Source organism: Tamandua tetradactyla, chromosome 21 (assembly GCF_023851605.1).
Source record: "Tamandua tetradactyla isolate mTamTet1 chromosome 21, mTamTet1.pri, whole genome shotgun sequence".
In the NCBI taxonomy this organism is placed as follows: Eukaryota; Metazoa; Chordata; class Mammalia; order Pilosa; family Myrmecophagidae; genus Tamandua; species Tamandua tetradactyla.
In genome coordinates, this window is record NC_135347.1 from 51914056 (window position 1) to 51932330 (window position 18275).

General features: G+C 35.9%; 1 protein-coding gene across 2 annotated transcripts in view; it reads right to left on the minus strand.

Annotated features, from left to right (window-relative positions):
• Positions 1-3244: 3244 nt before the first annotated feature.
• Positions 3245-18275, minus strand: part of TENT2 (terminal nucleotidyltransferase 2) — a 73268-nt gene continuing 58237 nt past the window's right edge. For both annotated transcript variants that reach the window (XM_077139330.1, XM_077139329.1), the window contains exons 13-15: positions 6626-6717; positions 4382-4461; positions 3245-3504 (exon numbers count right to left, since the gene is read on the minus strand). In XM_077139330.1, the coding sequence (XP_076995445.1) occupies positions 3430-3504; positions 4382-4461; positions 6626-6717 (247 nt within the window). In that variant the 3' untranslated portion in view covers positions 3245-3429. The remainder of the gene's footprint in view (positions 3505-4381; positions 4462-6625; positions 6718-18275) is intronic.

Sequence of the window (18275 nt, forward strand, 5' to 3'; positions counted from 1 at the left end):
GTCCCCCCAAAAGACATTTTCCCAACCCCTGATCCTGTGGGTGTGCACCCATTTGTAAACAGGACCCTTGAAGATGTTATTAGTTTAGGTGTGCCAAAACTGAATAAGGGTGAGCCTTAATCCAGTTTGGCTGAAGTCCTTATAAGCAAGGAAATTGGGAAAGGAAGGAGAAGGCACAGGGAGCAGCCAGAAGCTGGAAGTCAAAAGAACCAAGAAAAGAAGAGAACCGCCAAGTACACTGCCATGTGACAGAAAAGCCAAGGAACCCCAAAGAATGCTGGCCAGTCAAAATACCTAACCTGAGAGGAAGAAAGCCACCTAGCCTCTGAAACCGAGATCCAATAAATTTCTATTTGTTAAGCCAACCCATTTATGGTATTTGTTTTAACATCTAAGAACTAAAACCCAGCCCAGTTATCACTAGAATATTACTTATACTTAATACATTCTGATAAAGAAGGCTTGCATGTTGTCGATTTTTTTTAATGAAAAGTTCCAAGAAAAAATATAAAAAGCTTAAGTGTCTAAAAAGTGCTAAGCATCAGTAATAAAAAAAATTCACCCGTGTGAAAAGCTTCATTCAAGATAGAGAGGGTGTTAATGTCATTACATGGCTTTAGTAAGAATGAACTTGATTCCAAGATCCTCTGTGTAATCTAAATAATCCACATTATAATTAGATTCAGCTCAGTTTTAGAAGATAACTAGAGCCTCAATTTCATTGCAAAAGGAAAGGCTTTCTCTCTCTCTCTAAGCCAACCCGGCAAACTTACTGCCCTCCCCACTATGTGGGACATGACTCCCAGGGATGAGCCAGGACCTGGCATCATGGAAATGAGAAAGCCTTCTTGATCAAAAGGGGAAAGAGAAATGAGCAAAATAAAGTCTCAGTGGCTGAACAGAATTGCAAACAGAATCGAGAGGTTATCCTGGAGGTTATTCTTATGCATTACATAGATATCCTATTTTAATTTATGGTATATTGGAGTGCCTGAAGAGAAGTATCTGAAATTGTTGAGCTGTCTTCTAGTAGCCTTGATTCTTGAAGACAACTGTATAAAGATGTAACTTTTACAATGTGAATGTGTGATTGTGAAAACCTTGTGTCTGATGCCCCTTTTATTCAGAGTATGAACAAATGAGTAAAAAAGTACGGATAAAAAATAAATAATAGGGTACATAAGGGGTAAAATAAATTGGACAGAAGGAAATACTAGTGGTCAATAAGGGTTAAGTGGTATGGGATTGTGCCAGTTTGAATCTGTTTTGTATGCCAGAATCTGTTATGTATTAAAGCCAAGTCCTTTAATCCTCATTCAGTATTGCTAGGTGGGAGATTTTTTAGTTTCCATGGAGATGTGATCCTCCCAATTGTGGGTGGTAACTTTTGATTAGACAGTCTCCACCCATTCAAGGTGGGGTTGCTTTTTGGAGCCCTTGAACAGGGAACCATTTTGGGAAAAGCTTTAGAGCCCACACAGCCAGAGACCTTTGGAGATGAAAAAGGAAAACACCCCCAGGGGAGCTTCATGAAACAAGAAGCCGGGAGAGAAAGCTAGCAGACTTTCACCACATGCCCTTCCAGCTGAGAGAGAAAACCTGAACTTCACTGGCCTTTCCTGAGTGAAGGTAACCTCCTTTTGGTGCCTTGATTTGGACATTTTCATAGCATTGCTTTAATTTAGACATTTTCACGACCTTAGAAATGTAAACTTACAACTTAATAAATTCTCCTTTTTAAAAGCCGTTCTGTTTCTGGTATATCGCATTCTGGCAGCTTGCAAACTAGAATAGGAATGTGTGAAGTTTTGTTTTGTTTTTCTTTTTATTTCTTTTTCTGGAGTGATGCGAATGTTGCAAAAAATGATCATGAGGATGAATACACAACGATGATACTGGGAGCCATTGATTATACACCATGTATGGACTGTATGTGTGCAAAGATGTGTCAATAAAAATATTAAATTAAAAATATATACATATATTCTGTCCCACAAACACATACACACATATATAAATGGGGGGGGGGGGGACAAGGAAAGGCTTTCATAGAAAAAAACACTTCAAAAATTTCCATATACAAACTTTATTCTATTTGACATCATACAAAAATTTAAACTTGGAGAAAATGAAAATTTGCACCTTTTACAAGTGAAAGAAAAGCAAAAATTTTAGCATTTGAATTGGTCTGCAAAACACAAATACATTAGAGGTTCAAACCGTGCTTCAGCAGGTCTAGAAGAAGTTGTACACGATCCTTTTGAAAAAGTTAAAACTATTTTCAAGATTATTTTTATATTTAGATTTACAGGCACTGACCAATTTACAAATATTTACATAAATCAAAAACCACCTTAATAAACATTGTAGCTTTTATTTAGCAGCTACCACTACTGCTCTCATATGGAAAAGAAATACTAAAAAAGATATCTTTACAAACATTAAGCTTTTATTTATAATAATTTTGTCATATCTTCTTTAATATCGTAATGGCTTACTGCCTAAAAATTCCAGTTTAGACTACAATCCTATAATTGTACACAGAAAAAAACCTGATACTATAAATAGGAGATAATCATAGCTTTGATCTCTCAGTTTCTGGTGCTTTTTGTCACAGGGAAAATAAAAGCAGGAAAACGGAAAGTAAAGCAAAAGTGCACATTGTACTAAGCTATTATAAAGCACAGGGGACTTAATCTTTTCAAAATGTCTACACTGAACTAATTCTTTAAAACAATTCACTAACTGCTGTACAAACAGTTAGTGTTCATATGACTACAGTTACATAAAATTTAAAGTAATTTCAAGAACATATCAAATGTGTGAGGTACTAATGAAATGCAAATATAGATACTCCCAAAGCCTCAGTCTAAGCCAGTGAGTCAAGTGAAGACTTAAGGCAATTGTCTAGTATTTCGTAACTGTGCAGTGATTTCACTGAAATATGAACTGAAATAAAAGATTTCTTTCTGCTTTGAATAACTGACTTGAATCTTCACTTTACTATGGTAGACTTGGACAACAAACTGATGTACTTTTAGGTTATACTTTAAGCACATATAAATCAAACGCTTTCCAATAGTCCACAAATTTCTTGAGTGTTAGTATATGGTACAATTAATTGAAGTTAAATTAAAAACTTTTTATTTGTTTAGGTAATCCCCCCCCCAAAATATTTTACCTGCTCTCCTGAAAATTCATGCCCTAATATTACTAATTACTAGAGTAAACATTTTCAAAAATACATTTTTAAATCAAAGTGTTTTATTAGGAAATGTCATAATAAAATAGGCAATCTTTATGTAAGTATGTCCTTTTAAAAATAAAACATGAAAACAAGAAGAACAATTAAAAGAAACTATGATGGAGGTAAACAAAATGCTTTATAATGTTACTATTGTTCTTTATTTCTCAGGAAATAGAGGCCAGTCATCTTTTCAGGATAGCAGCTCTTAAAGGGAGTATACTGTTCAACTCTCTTTTGTTTTTCAATCTGTGCCATGACTGAGAGAGAAAGAAAAAAATCATTCTTAAAACCTAAAATATATATAGAACATAAGACTGAAAAGAGTGTTACTGGATGTTAACAGTGATTTTTTACTAGGTGGTAAAATTTTGTGTGGATTTTTTTTTCCTCCTTTGTGTTTTTATTTCCCAAACTTTTAACAAAGTACAAGTATTGCTTCTGTCATCAGGGAAAAAAATGTTAATTGGCAATATTAATATTTATTCACAGGTTTAAATAATATCATATAAAATATCAAGGGAATCACAAAACTTAGCTATGAGAAGGTGGGGAGATTACTTCAATTATTTGATTGACTACTGCATGTCTTTAACAGCTTTTTCCATTAAAAATAGTATGAAGAAGATGCTCATAATAAAATACACTTGCACTTTTAATCTTTATCCATTAATCACTCTGGATAATGAAAAAAATATGGCTCTAAAATGATCTGCACAGTTCTATGATCTTTTTCTGACACTTGTCTCATAGTATATATTTCTATCAATATGTTTCTATAGGGGTATTGTAGAATCCCTCAAAAATAGGGACCACATCTAGCCAAACTATTGAAGTATAAATTCATACTGTGGTCTAGAAAAATTATATGTTATATATGTGTGTGTGTTCCCAATATGTCTACCTTACATAGAAACATTTTATATATATATAAATGTTTATATATATAAATGTTTGTATATATATATATATATAAAATGTTTGCGTGTATATACACAAACATACACTTTTTTTTTAACTTTTCAAAATACATTCAAATGAAACAAAATAGCACCCTCATTCCTCGTTACAATGGGAGAAAAAACATGGAATAAGCATCAACTAGTATACCTAGAGTTAATCTGATGCATTGTTTACCTTTAAAAATTGATCCTTGATCATGTCAAACTTTTGCTTTTCATGCACAGCTCTGGCTGTATTTGTTCCATCAAAAGGTTCTACAATGTTAATGCACATATAAAGAAGAAATTATTAAAATGTGAACTTAAGTTTCTTTATTAGGTTGAATTAGATGAAACAGCTGATATTCAACAGTTTTTTACCTATATAAACAGCAATTTCATATGGTTCAACATAATACCTTAATAGATTTAAGCATCTAGAATATAGCTTAATAGAGCAATATAAAATATAAAATAAGGGAGAGAGAATTCAAGTGAGTTAACTAAAAAATGGAAGATATCAGCAAAAGTATGTGAAATCTAAATCATAAAAGCAGGAAAGATTTCTGAAGAATTACAAAGAGATAGACATAGACATTCAAGGACCTACGCTTGAAGGAATAAAAAGTTAAAGATAACTTCATGAAGAATTATGGAAAAAAACAACAACACTGTATCCAAGAGAAGTGGTCAATGTCAAATATCATAGAAAGACAAAGAACAGTGAAACCAAAACCCAATGATTTGTCCAGTAGGTGGAACATCAACAACCTATGAAAATTCATTCAATAAATACATACTGGTTTAATACTTTTGAAGATGGAAGACAGAGTACAGAGAGATACAATGTGAGTAAATGGTTTATGAAAAGCTAACATTGAGAACAGTAACTTGTATAAGAAATTTGGTAGTAAAAGAAGAGAGAAAAACAGAAAAGTAGAAAAGATAGGAAGGAGAAAAAGGAAGAGTTAAGGGTTGTTGTGTGTGTGTGTGTGTTTTCCCAACATATCCACCTTACATATCCAAACACCCACTCCACTTACTCTCCACTCACAAGGCTAAGAGCCCATATATAGAGAAAGAAAGCAATAACCTAGAAGAGGAGAAGGAAACTGAAGATAATAATGAGGAAAGGGGGATAACTGAAAGCATAAGGAGTGAGATGGGATGGGTGGAGTCATACTAGCATTAGGTAAAATTACTAGAAATTTAAGAATTTTGGCACTGAAAAAGAGAGAGAGAGAAAAAAAAAGGACTCATAAGAGCCAGGAGGATCAAATAAAGAGCATTTTTTCAAGGACGAGATCTATGTATGCCTATAGTCTGAAAGGGGAGGACTGGAGGAAAAAAGACTGAAGTTGCCGGAAAGAGGAATGGTAAGTGAAAGGAAAGGCATGGAAGAATGTGAAAGAATAGAAAATCAGATAGGGAAGTTAACATATGTCATATAATCTAAGCAGGCCCATATTTAAAGGAATCTATTTGTTCATCTTTTATTCTTTTAAAAAAGCTATTTTAAAAAGTTTATTGTCACACTACTGCTATTTTTTTTTAGAATAAGACCATATTCAAACTGTATTGGATCACATCACAAACATACTTTACAACAGTCTTTAATATTCAAAAGAGCACACGTATATACCCACTAAATAAATATACACTAAAACACCATACACTTGCTGAGAAATTTAAGCAAACCAACCACCAAAGCAGATTTAATTCACTACTCACATATAATCCGAGATTAAAATATTCTAATTCTAATATTTTCTACAAATGTTGATTCTAAACCCTTTATTCTTTTCTACTTCAAGATTTACAAAGGTCTTCAAATTGTCATCTATAACAATTTTAGATAATGCCTCTTTTATCAGTTTTGAAAATCAGTTTCCCACCAACTCAAAGAAAATGCTCATTTATTCAACTTCACATAAATTAATTTTAGAGAATAGATTTTTTTCAGATCACCTAATTTTGAAAGTAAAATCAGGTTCTATTCATAAAAATCTAGCTTGCAGTAAGTATCAATATTTTAAGTATAAAAGAACTCATTTTTTCCCAGATCATGCACCCATCACCACCAAAAAAAGAAAGAACTCATTTTATTTCAATATAAGAATCAGCTTAAGAAGATTTTATTTTCTCACATCTGTAAGTAATAAAATTAAGTCTTAATCAACCACAAGCAATGATTAATACATAAATCTTACCAATTGGAAAGATTAAATGTCTCAATATTTGTCTGACCATTTCTTACAATTAAAGTATTTGAAATCATAAAAAAATTAAATGAAACTAAAATTACATAAAATACTTGTAAATCACGTTAGAACATAAACATATTATTTTTAATTGAAATACAAGTTGAAATTACTCAAGTAACGCTCTCAGTACCACAATGATAACTGAATAATAAATAGAGTGGTTATGGGTAAGCTACCTTCTACACAGATGTATTTATTTCTCCATTCAATACCATCAGGCCTTGGAATGGCTTTGGCTTCACGAACTGAAATCATTTGACTGTTCCAGCTATAAGAATAAAAACATTAGTCATGTCAACTATTTTCAAAATTTCCCCTTTTATAATTTTTGTCATTTCATATATAAGGCATAACCTGATTTTTCTTATAGTACTGAAACTTGCCTTAACCCTCAGCATCAAAACCCCTTTTCCCCTAACTGATTTTTCCCTTCATAGTATTTATCATCATATAACAACTTGTTTGTTTATTATTTGTTATTATTTATTGACTGTCTCCTCCCAAGTAGAATGAAAACTTCAAGATGCCAAGATACTTATCTATTTTTTTCACTGTTTACCTAGTTGCTTACTACATACGAGGCATTCAATACATATTTACTGAATGACAGAAGAAACAGAAAAATAAGAAAATGCTAGTAAGCAAAAAAAACATAAGAACTATATTCATTATTAACAATCCAATGAGAATTTTTTTTATTTATGTGCTAAGAGAGAAAGAGTCTTCTTATGTTGTTTTCTGGCCCATTAAGTGATTTTTGTTCAGGGCTTCTTTATTTGTATGATTTGAGAAAAGAAAAGAAGCATTCTACTCTATTGTTCCAACTGTACTTCCAAGATTTTCTTTAAAATTACAATGCCAGGGGAGAGTTATATAACCAAATATGAGGACCAAACAAGTATAGAATTATAATTTGTGCTACTTTACTTTATACCAGGAACAAAAATTTTACCAGTGAAATTTTTTTTAAAGACTACTTTGTTCTAATGTCAATTTACAGGCCAACTGAATTTGCAGATTTAGAACTGGAAACATTATTTTTAAAAGATTTTTTTCTTTCAGAAGAGTTTAGTATATTGAAATATGGTATTCTGCTGATAAATTACAAATTTTACTTCCCTAAATCAAAGGAATTCAATTCTCACCACTGTATTTCTATTAAATCCAACACTGAATTTATATTATATGCCAGTACTTGATTCTAAACTGGGTCACAGAGAAATATGTGACACTATCTATATTTATTTTATTTATCATCCCTAACCAGGTATATTTAAATTTCAATATATAATCAACCTATATAATGCAGTTATTTTAAATGACTATATCATTTCAAGTACTTCAAGCAGAAAAAAAAGATGTTAAATTACTACCATTTAGACTGACTTTATTGCATTTTTCAAAGAACTTTCAAATATTTCTAAATTATTAAATATGTCAAATCATTAAAACATCATACATAACTTTTAATACTCTTTTTACTCATAGAGGTGAAATTTAAATGTAGAATTTAAATGGTGATTTAAAAATATTTTTCCTAAATATTTTATTCTTTAAAACACACAGGCCCCAAAGTAAGTACTTTACCATAGTAATCTATTCTCTCCCACAATTTGCTTGCCATGTGAAAACCTGCTGTTTCTCAAAAATTAAAGTGTAAAATAAGACACAAAGTGTGTAGAAAAGGGATGTTTCAGAAAAAAATTAAAGCGATAATCTTTTCTAACTTTTTAGTTTGAAATTTCAAACTTGCAGGATAGTTGCAAAAATAATAGAGAACTCCAATATACTCCCTACCCAGATACCCATATTTACCAACTTTTAACACTTTGGCACATTTGATAAAATAATCTTTTGAACATAAACATGAGATTACTGACTATATTAGTACGTTTTGCTTTTATTCTTCAGTAATGATAATTGACTAGTACTCATCTATTAACTCTGTTAGCCTTTTTTTTTAACCAATAAAAGGTATTCTGAGATTGATTAAGTTGGAAATGTTGTCTTGAGCTACATTACAAAAAAAAATTTAATTCCAAAAAAGTAAAAATGACGGGTCAAATACTATATAGCTATAAATATACTAACGCTAGTCGAATTACATGAGCAAATATGTATAACTTTGTTTTATTATTAAAAGGTGAGAAGTAAATAGAACTTTGTTAGGGATTTTAAATGTCATATGCAGAGAGAAAACTTTACTGTAATCCTAGAATTTTATTTTCTTTTGACAGGCTCCGTTTCTTCTGCCTGAACATTTAAATGCTAATGTCTATCAGGGCTCTGCTCTTTCAAACTTCTAATGCTAGAGTACCTGCCCTAGGTTTCAATATTCTGGTATTTCTTTCCTATTTCCTTTTCCCAGCTCTGACCTTACTACTCAGCCTCAGGCCAAACATTTACAACTAACTATTGGTAACTGCCACCTGGGTGTTTAATAGGTATCCCTGTGCCCACATATTCAAGATTGAATTTGATGCAATCTGTCCATGGTCAATTATTAAAATAACTCCTTTGTACACACCTTCAAGTCTCTACCCACACTTGCTTCACTGAACTTGGTGGAAACAAAACCCTAATTAAATCTTTCGTCTATTCCAATGCTCTCCTACACAACTGAAAATGGCTTGAGAAAATGATGCAACCATGCCGACTGGTTTCAATTTAAATTCATTATCGTTCAGTTCAAAAGGACCCTTCAGTCACACCAACCATAATAGTATATTTCATAGTTAATTTACGCTCCTACATGACAATTCATTCTTTCTTCTCACTTCTCACAATTCTTCCCTCATTATCATTCCCAGCTGATGTCCATGCTTTCTAATTCACAAAAAAAGGCCAAATCAGTCAAAAGAAAATCTCCACTATCTCCTACCACATCTATTCACCTACTTTCCTCTGTGCCCATATATTGTTTTCTCACTATTAATGAATTGGTTACACTCCTACTCTATGTGTGCTCTACATTCCAACCTTTCTCACTTCCATAAGAATACTGGTCCAGCAATTCATTAGGTCTTTCCCTCGTATCATCAATTTTGCCATCATGGTAAGGTGGATTATTTTTCTTCTCTAAAAAAAAAAAACCAAAAATCCAAAACTCAACTCCACTTAACCTTCCAGCTTCTTCCTTGTTTCTCTGCTTCTTGCTTTTAAAAAGAATCTGTTCTAGAGAGTTAGCTAGATTATCCACAGCTAATTATTTCTTCCTGTTTTCACATAAACCCATGCCAATCATGCTTTTTACCCCCACTATGCTACAGAAATTTCTATTGTCAAGGATCCAATAGCCTCCAGTGGCTAAATCCAGTGGTCAGCATTTGGTTCTCATCTTACGATTTATCAAAAACATTTCACACAGGTAATCACCCCCTCTTCTCTGAAAGAACCCCTTAGATTCCAGGATTCCACGTTCTATCAGCCTTCCTTCTATCTCGACAATCCTTCTTTCTTAGACTCCTATATTAATTCCTTCTCATCCCTAATCTAATATTTTTTCCTCATTTTTATATTCTGAAAAATTTCAAACAGAGAAAAACGAAAATATATATCCAACTTTCTGTATCAAACAACTAAGAACATTTTGCTACATTTGCTTGAGTGTGTGTATGTGTTTTCAACTGTTAAACTGTAGGCATCATGAAATTTCATTTCTATATCCTTTGACATATATTTTCTAACAATAAGGTCTTTCTTTACCTTTTAAGACCCCAACAGCATTTAGAAAATTAACAGTAATTTGAATGTCTCTTACAGATCACTCCCATTCTCCCACCCTGGCCAATCAGATTACAATCAAGGTTCAGGTACCGTATTTAACTGTCCTAGCTCCATAAATCTAAAAAGTTCCTTTGATGTTTTTTTTTTATTTTTTTATTTTTTTATTATTTTTTTTATTAATTAAAAAAAATTAACTAACACAACATTAGAAATCAATCCATTCTACATATGCAATCAGTAATTCTTAATATCATCACATAGGTGTATGGTCATCATTTCTCAGTACATATGCATCGATTTAGAGAAAGAAATAGCACGACAACAGAAAAAGAAATAAAGTGATAACACAGAGAAAACACAAATAAAAATAAAAAGTACAAAAATATATAAGAGAAAGAAAAAAAAAACAAAAAAAAACTATAGATCAGATGCAGCTTCATTCAGCGTTCCAACATAATTACATTACAGTTAGGCAGTATTGTGCTGACCATTTTTTTTTTTAGACATCATACCATTCTACATAAGCAATCAGTAATTCTTAACATCATCACATAGATGCATGATCATCGTTTCTTAGTACATTTGTATCGGTTTAGAAGAACTAGCAGTATAACAGAAAAAAATATAGAATGTTAATATAGAGAAAAAAAATAAAAGTAATAATAATAAGAACAAAACAAACAAAACAAAACAAAACAAGAACCTATCGCTCGGATGCAGCTTCGTTCAGTATTTTAACATGATTACTTTACAATTAGGTATTATTGTGCTGTCCATTTTTGAGTTTTTGTATCTAGTCCTATTGCACAGTCTGTTCCATCAGCTCCAATTACCCATTATCTTACCCTGTTTCTAACTCCTGCTGAACTCTGTTACCAATGACATATTCCAAGTTTATTCTCGAGTGTCGATTCACATCATTGGGACCATACAGTATTTGTCTTTTAGTTTTTGGCTAGACTCACTCAGCATAATGTTCTCTAGGTCCATCCATGTTATTACATGCTTCATAAGTTTATCCTGCCTTAAAGCTGCATAATATGCCATCGTATGTATATACCACAGTTTGTTTAGCCACTCGTCTGTTGATGGACATTTTGGCTGTTTCCATCTCTTTGCAATTGTAAATAACGCTGCTATAAACATTGGTGTGCAAATGTCTGTTTGAGTTTTTGCCCTTAATTCCTTTGAGTAGATTCCCAGCAATGGTATTGCTGGGTCGTATGGCAATTCTATATTCAGCTTTTTGAGGAACCGCCAAACTGTTTTCCACAGTGGTTGCACCATTTGGCATTCCCACCAACAGTGGATAAGTGTGCCTCTTTCATCGCATCCTCTCCAGCACTTGTCATTTTCTGTTTTGTTGATAATGGCCATTCTGGTGGGTGTGAGATGATATCTCATTGTGGTTTTGATTTGCATTTCTCTAATGGCCAGGGACATTGAGCATCTCTTCATGTGTCTTTTGGCCATTTGTATTTCCTCCTCTGAGAGGTGTCTATTCAAGTCTTTTTCCCATTTTGTAATTGGGTTGGCTATCTTTTTGTTGTTGAGATGAACAATCTCATTATAAATTCTGGATACTAGACCTTTATCTGATATGTCGTTTCCAAATATTGATTCCCATTGTGTAGGCTGTCTTTCTACTTTCTTGATGAAGTTCTTTGATGCACAAAAGTGTTTAATTTTGAGGAGTTCCCATTTATTTATTTCCTTCTTCAGTGCTCTTGCTTTAGGTGTAAGGTCCATAAAACCGCCTCCAATTGTAAGATTCATAAGATATCTCCCGACATTTTCCTCTAACTGTTCTATGGTCTTAGACCTAATGTTTAGATCTTTGATCCATTTTGAGTTAACTTTTGTGTAGGGTGTGAGATATGGGTCTTCTTTCATTCTTTTGCATATGGATATCCAGTTCTCTAGGCACCATTTATTGAAGAGACTGTTCTGTCCCAGGTGAGTTGGCTTGACTGCCTTATCAAAGATCAAATGTCCATAGATGAGAGGGTCTATATCTGAGCACTCTATTTGATTCCATTGGTCGATATATCTATCTTTATGCCAATACCATGCTGTTTTGACCACTGTGGCTTCATAATATGCCTTAAAGTCAGGCAGTGCAAGACCTCCAGCTTCGTTTTTTTTCCTCAAGATGTTTTTAGCAATTCGGGGCACCCTGCCCTTCCAGATAAATTTGCTTATTGGTTTTTCTATTTCTGAAAAATACGTTGTTGGGATTTTGATTGGTATTGCATTGAATCTGTAAATCAATTTAGGTAGGATTGACATCTTAACTATATTTAGTCTTCCAATCCATGAACACGGTATGCCCTTCCATCTGTTTAGGTCTTCTGTGATTTCTTTTAGCAGTTTTTTGTAGTTTTCTTTATATAGGTTTTTTGTCTCTTTAGTTAAATTTATTCCTAGGTATTTTATTCTTTTAGTTGCAATTGTAAATGGGATTCGTTTCTTGATTTCCCCCTCCGCTTGTTCATTGCTAGTGTATAGAAATGCTACAGATTTTTGAATGTTGATCTTGTAACCTGCTACTTTGCTATACTCATTTATTAGCTCTAGTAGTTTTGTTGTGGATTTTTCCGGGTTTTCAACGTATAGTATCATATCATCTGCAAACAGTGATAGTTTTACTTCTTCCTTTCCAATTTTGATGCCTTGTATTTCTTTTTCTTGTCTAATTGCTCTGGCTAGAACCTCCAACACAATATTGAATAACAGTGGTGATAGTGGACATCCTTGTCTTGTTCCTGATCTTAGGGGGAACGTTTTCAATTTTTCCCCATTAAGGATGATATTAGCTGTGGGTTTTTCATATATTCCCTCTATCATTTTAAGGAAGTTCCCTTGTATTCCTATCCTTTGAAGTGTTTTCAACAGGAAAGGATGTTGAATCTTGTCAAATGCCTTCTCTGCATCAATTGAGATGATCATGTGATTTTTCTGCTTTGATTTGTTGATATGGTGTATTACATTAATTGATTTTCTTATGTTGAACCATCCTTGCATACCTGGGATGAATCCTACTTGGTCATGATGAATAATTCTTTTAATGTGTTGTTGGATACGATTTGCTAGAATTTTATTGAGGATTTTTGCATCTATATTCATTAGAGAGATCGGCCTGTAGTTTTCTTTTCTTGTAATATCTTTGCCTGGTTTTGGTATGAGGGTAATGTTGGCGTCATAGAATGAATTAGGTAGTTTTCCCTCCACTTCGATTTTTTTGAAGAGTTTGAGGAGAGTTGGTACTAATTCTTTCTGGAATGTTTGATAGAATTCACATGTGAAGCCGTCTGGTCCTGGACTTTTCTTTTTAGGAAGCTTTTGAATGACTGCTTCAATTTCTTTACTTGTGATTGGTTTGTTGAGGTCATCTATGTCTTCTTGAGTCAAAGTTGGTTGTTCATGTCTTTCCAGGAACCCGTCCATTTCCTCTAAATTGTTGTATTTATTAGCGTAAAGTTGTTCATAGTATCCTGTTATTACCTCCTTTATTTCTGTGAGGTCAGTAGTTATGTCTCCTCTTCCATTTCTGATCTTATTTATTTGCATCCTCTCTCTTCTTCTTTTTGTCAATCTTGCTAAGGGCCCATCAATCTTATTGATTTTCTCATAGAACCAACTTCTGGCCTTATTGATTTTCTCTATTGTTTTCATGTTTTCAATTTCATTTATTTGTGCTCTAATCTTTGTTATTTCTTTCCTTTTGCTTGCTTTGGGGTTAGCTTGCTGTTCTTTCTCCAGTTCTTCCAAATGGATAGTTAATTCCTGAATTTTTGCCTTTTCTTCTTTTCTGATATAGGCATTTAGAGCAATAAATTTCCCTCTTAGCACTGCCTTTGCTGCATCCCATAAGTTTTGATATGTTGTGTTTTCATTTTCATTCGCCTCGAGGTATTTGCTAATTTCTCTAGCAATTTCTTCTTTGACCCAGTCGTTGTTTAGGAGTGTGTTGTTGAGCCTCCACGTATTTGTGAATTTTCTGGCACTCTGCCTATTATTGATTTCCAACATCATTCCTTTATGGTCCGAGAAAGTGTTGTGTAAGATTTCAATCTTTTTAAATTTGTTAAGACTTGCTTTGTGACCCAGCATATGGTCTATCTTTGAGAATGATCCATGAGCACTTGAGAAAAAGGTGTATCCTGCTGTTGTGGGATGTAATGTCCTATAAATGTCTATTAAGTCTAGTTCATTTATAGTAATATTCAGATTCTCTATTTCTTTGTTGATCCTCTGTCTAGATGTTCTGTCCATTGATGAGAGTGGTGAGTTGAAGTCTCCAACTATTATGGTATATGAGTCTATTTCCCTTTTCAGTGTTTGCAGTATATTCCTCACGTATTTTGGGGCATTCTGATTCGGTGCGTAAATATTTATGATTGTTATGTCTTCTTGTTTAATTGTTCCTTTTATTAATATATAGTGTCCTTCTTTGTCTCTTTTAACTGTTTTACATTTGAAGTCTAATTTGTTGGATATTAGTATAGCCACTCCTGCTCTTTTCTGGTTGTTATTTGCATGAAATATCTTTTCCCAACCTTTCACTTTCAACCTATGTTTATCTTTGGGTCTAAGATGTGTTTCCTGTAGACAGCATATTGAAGGATCCTGTTTTTTAATCCATTCTGCCAATCTATGTCTTTTGATTGGGGAATTCAGTCCATTGACATTTAGTGTTATTACTGTTTGGATAATATTTTCCTCTAACATTTTGCCTTTTGTATTATATATATCATATCTGATTTTCCTTCTTTCTACACTCTTTTCCATATCTCTCTCTTCTGTCTTTTTGTATCTGACTCTAGTGCTCCCTTTAGTATTTCTTGCAGAACTGGTCTCTTGGTCACAAATTCTTTCAGTGACTTTTTGTCTGAGAATGTTTTAATTTCTCCCTCATTTTTGAAGGATAATTTTGCTGGATATAGGAGTCTTGGTTGGCAGTTTTTCTCTTTTAGTATTTTAAATATATCATCCCACTGTCTTCTAGCTTCCATGGTTTCTGCTGAGAAATCTACACAAAGTCTTATTGGGTTTCCCTTGTATGTGATGGATTGTTTTTCTCTTGCTGCTTTCAAGATCTTCTCTTTCTCTTTGACCTCTGACATTCTAACTAGTAAGTGTCTTGGAGAACGCCTATTTGGGTCTAATCTCTTTGGGGTGCGCTACACTTCTTGGATCTGTAATTTTAGGTCTTTCATAAGAGTTGGGAAATTTTCAGTGATAATTTCTTCCATTAGTTTTTCTCCTCCTTTTCCCTTCTCTTCTCCTTCTGGGACACCCACAACACGTATATTTGTGCGGTTCATATTGTCCTTGAGTTCCCTGATCCCCTGTTCAAATTTTTCCATTCTTTTCCCTATAGTTTCTGTTTCTTTTTGGAATTCAGATGTTCCATCCTCCAATTCACTAATTCTATCTTCTGTCTCTTTAAATCTATCATTGTAGCTATCCATTATTTTTTCTATGTTTGCTACTTTATCCTTCACTTCCATAAGTTCTGCGATTTGTTTTTTCAGTTTTTCTATTTCTTCTTTATGTTCAGTCCATGTCCTCTTCATGTCCTCCCTCAATTTATCGATTTCATTTTTGAAGAGGTTTTCCATTTCTGTTCGTATATTCAGCATTAGTTGTCTCAGCTCTTGTGTCTCATTTGAGCTATTGGTTTGTTCCTTTGACTGAGCCATATTCTCAATCTTTTGAGCGTGGACAGTTATCTTCTGCTGCTGGCGTCTGGGCATTTATTCAGATTTCTCTTGGTGTTGGACCCAGCAAGGTTGTAATATTTTTCTGTGAAATCTCTGGGATCTGTTTTTCTTATCTTGCCCAGTATGTGGCGCACGTGGCACACGTTTGTCTCAAGTGTTTGGAATGGGTCTCCCCCAGTCACCGATCTCCGTGGCCTGGGGATTTCGGATCCAATTCTCTCCGTTGGTTCAGGGGCCGCGCGTGGTGGGGGCGTCAGCTGCCGCGGCTTGAGGGGACCCTGTGGCTGGTTGCGGGCTGCAGCGGGCCTGGGGGATTCCCCACCGGACCAGGAAGCCTCCCATGGGGGGGGGCTACCGCTGCTTGGATAGCCCTCCTATCCGAGACTCGTATCCGCGGACTCGAAGCAGAGACTCGAAGCCGCCCGCAAAAGAGGGGTGCCGCCTGCCTCGGCTTGGGAAACTTGCTTCTCCAATACTCTCAGCCGGCCCGGAAAGGAGGGAGGGAGTAGCTCGGACCACCGCAGCTGCCGCTGATCGGGAAATCGCGCGCCGCTCGGGGGTCTCACCGCAGCCGAGTCTTGCAGTCAGTCTAGCCAGCCCAGACTTTGGATAGCCCTCTGATCTGAGATTCGTAGCCGCGGACTCAAAGCCGAGACTCGAAGCCGCCCGCAGAAGAAGGGCGCCACCTGCCTCGGCTTGGGAAACTTGCTTCTCCGATACTCTCAGCCAGCCCGGGAAGGAGGGAGGGATTAGCTCGGACCGCCGCAGCTGCGGCTGCTCGGCAAATCACGCGCTGCTCAGGGGTCTCGCCGCAGCCAAGAGTCGCAGTCAGACTTGCCAGCCCAGACTTTGTATAGCCCTCTGATCCGAGACTCGTAGCTGCGGACTCGAAGCCGAGACTCGAAGCCGCCCGCAAAAGTGTGGCGCCGGCCGCCTTGGCTGGGAAGCTTGTCTCTCCGAGTCTCTCAGCCAGTCCGGGGAGGAGGGAGGGATTAGCTGGGACCGCCGCAGCTGCGGCTGCTCGGGGGTCTCGCCGCCGCCAAGTCTCGCAATCAGACTTGCCAGCCCAGACTTTGGATAGCCCTCTGATGCGAGACTCGTAGTCGCGGACTCGAAGCCGAGACTCGAAGCCGCCCGCAAAAGTGTGGCGCCGGCCGCCTTGGCTGGGAAGCTTGTCTCTCCGCGTCCCTCAGCCAGCCCGGGAAGGAGGGAGGGATTAGCTCGGACCGCCGCAGCTGCGGCTGCTCGGGAAATCGCCCGCCGCTCGGGGATCTCACTCACCGCAGCCGAGTTTCGCAGTCAGACTAACCAGCCCAGACTGGGTTACGCTGTGTGTCCATTCCCTGCTGTAGCCCCGGGAGCTGTTCTGTACTGTTTCTGTTCACCCATTAGTTGATTTGGAGTCGGAGGAACTAAGACGCATGTACCTTACTAAGACGCCATCTTGGACCTCCTTTGATGTTTTTCTAAAATAGCATTTACATTTTTAAAAATGTAGATTAAAAAAATCCCCTTCCCCAAATCTGGTTTGCATATGGGCCAACTGATGCTCACAACTGTTAATAAGCTACTACGGATCCCTGGGGGCTGGTTCTGGGGGCAGCTGCTGTTCCAGCCTACCCCACGCAAAGACGATAGAGGAGACTTAAAGACAGTAGGCCTCCTCAGAGCTATGGAGGATAGCTGAAGGGCTGCATTGGCTGGGCAGCTCAAGAAAGCACAATTTGGAGGAGCCATGGAAGAAGATCTTGGTGCTCTACCTGGCCCCTCCCTCATCCACTCTCCAAGGCAGTTTGTAGCCAAACAGCACTCCCTTAGTGGGTCCCTGGTCTTGTTCCAGCTGATGAGACTGACTTGGGAAACTCCTCTCCAGTGTACCCACCCTCCCAGAATTTGCCCTCCTGGCAAAAGCAGCCTAAGACAACTAAAACAGTGTAAGAAACAACCATCTTTGGAGAAATGGAAAAGCTAATCATTAAATGTATATGGAAGGGTAAGAGGTCCTGAATAGCCAAAGCCACCTTGAAAAAGAAGAACCAAGTTGGAGGACTTAGACATTCCAATCTTAAAATTTATTCCAAAGCCACAAATAATCAGAACAGCATGGTACTGGCACAAAGACAGACATGTAGACCAATGGAATCAAATTCAGAGCTCTGAAATCAACCCTCATATTTATGGACAACTGATTTTTGATAAGAGGGTGAAGATCAAACAATTGAGAAAGAATTGTCTTTTCAAAAAATAGTGCTGGGAAAACTGGATCTCCATTTGCAAAAGAATGAAGGTGGACCTATATTACACCATATACAAAAGTTAACTGATAAAGGATCAAATCTGTTTTAGTTCGTAAGCTGCTGGAATGCAATATACC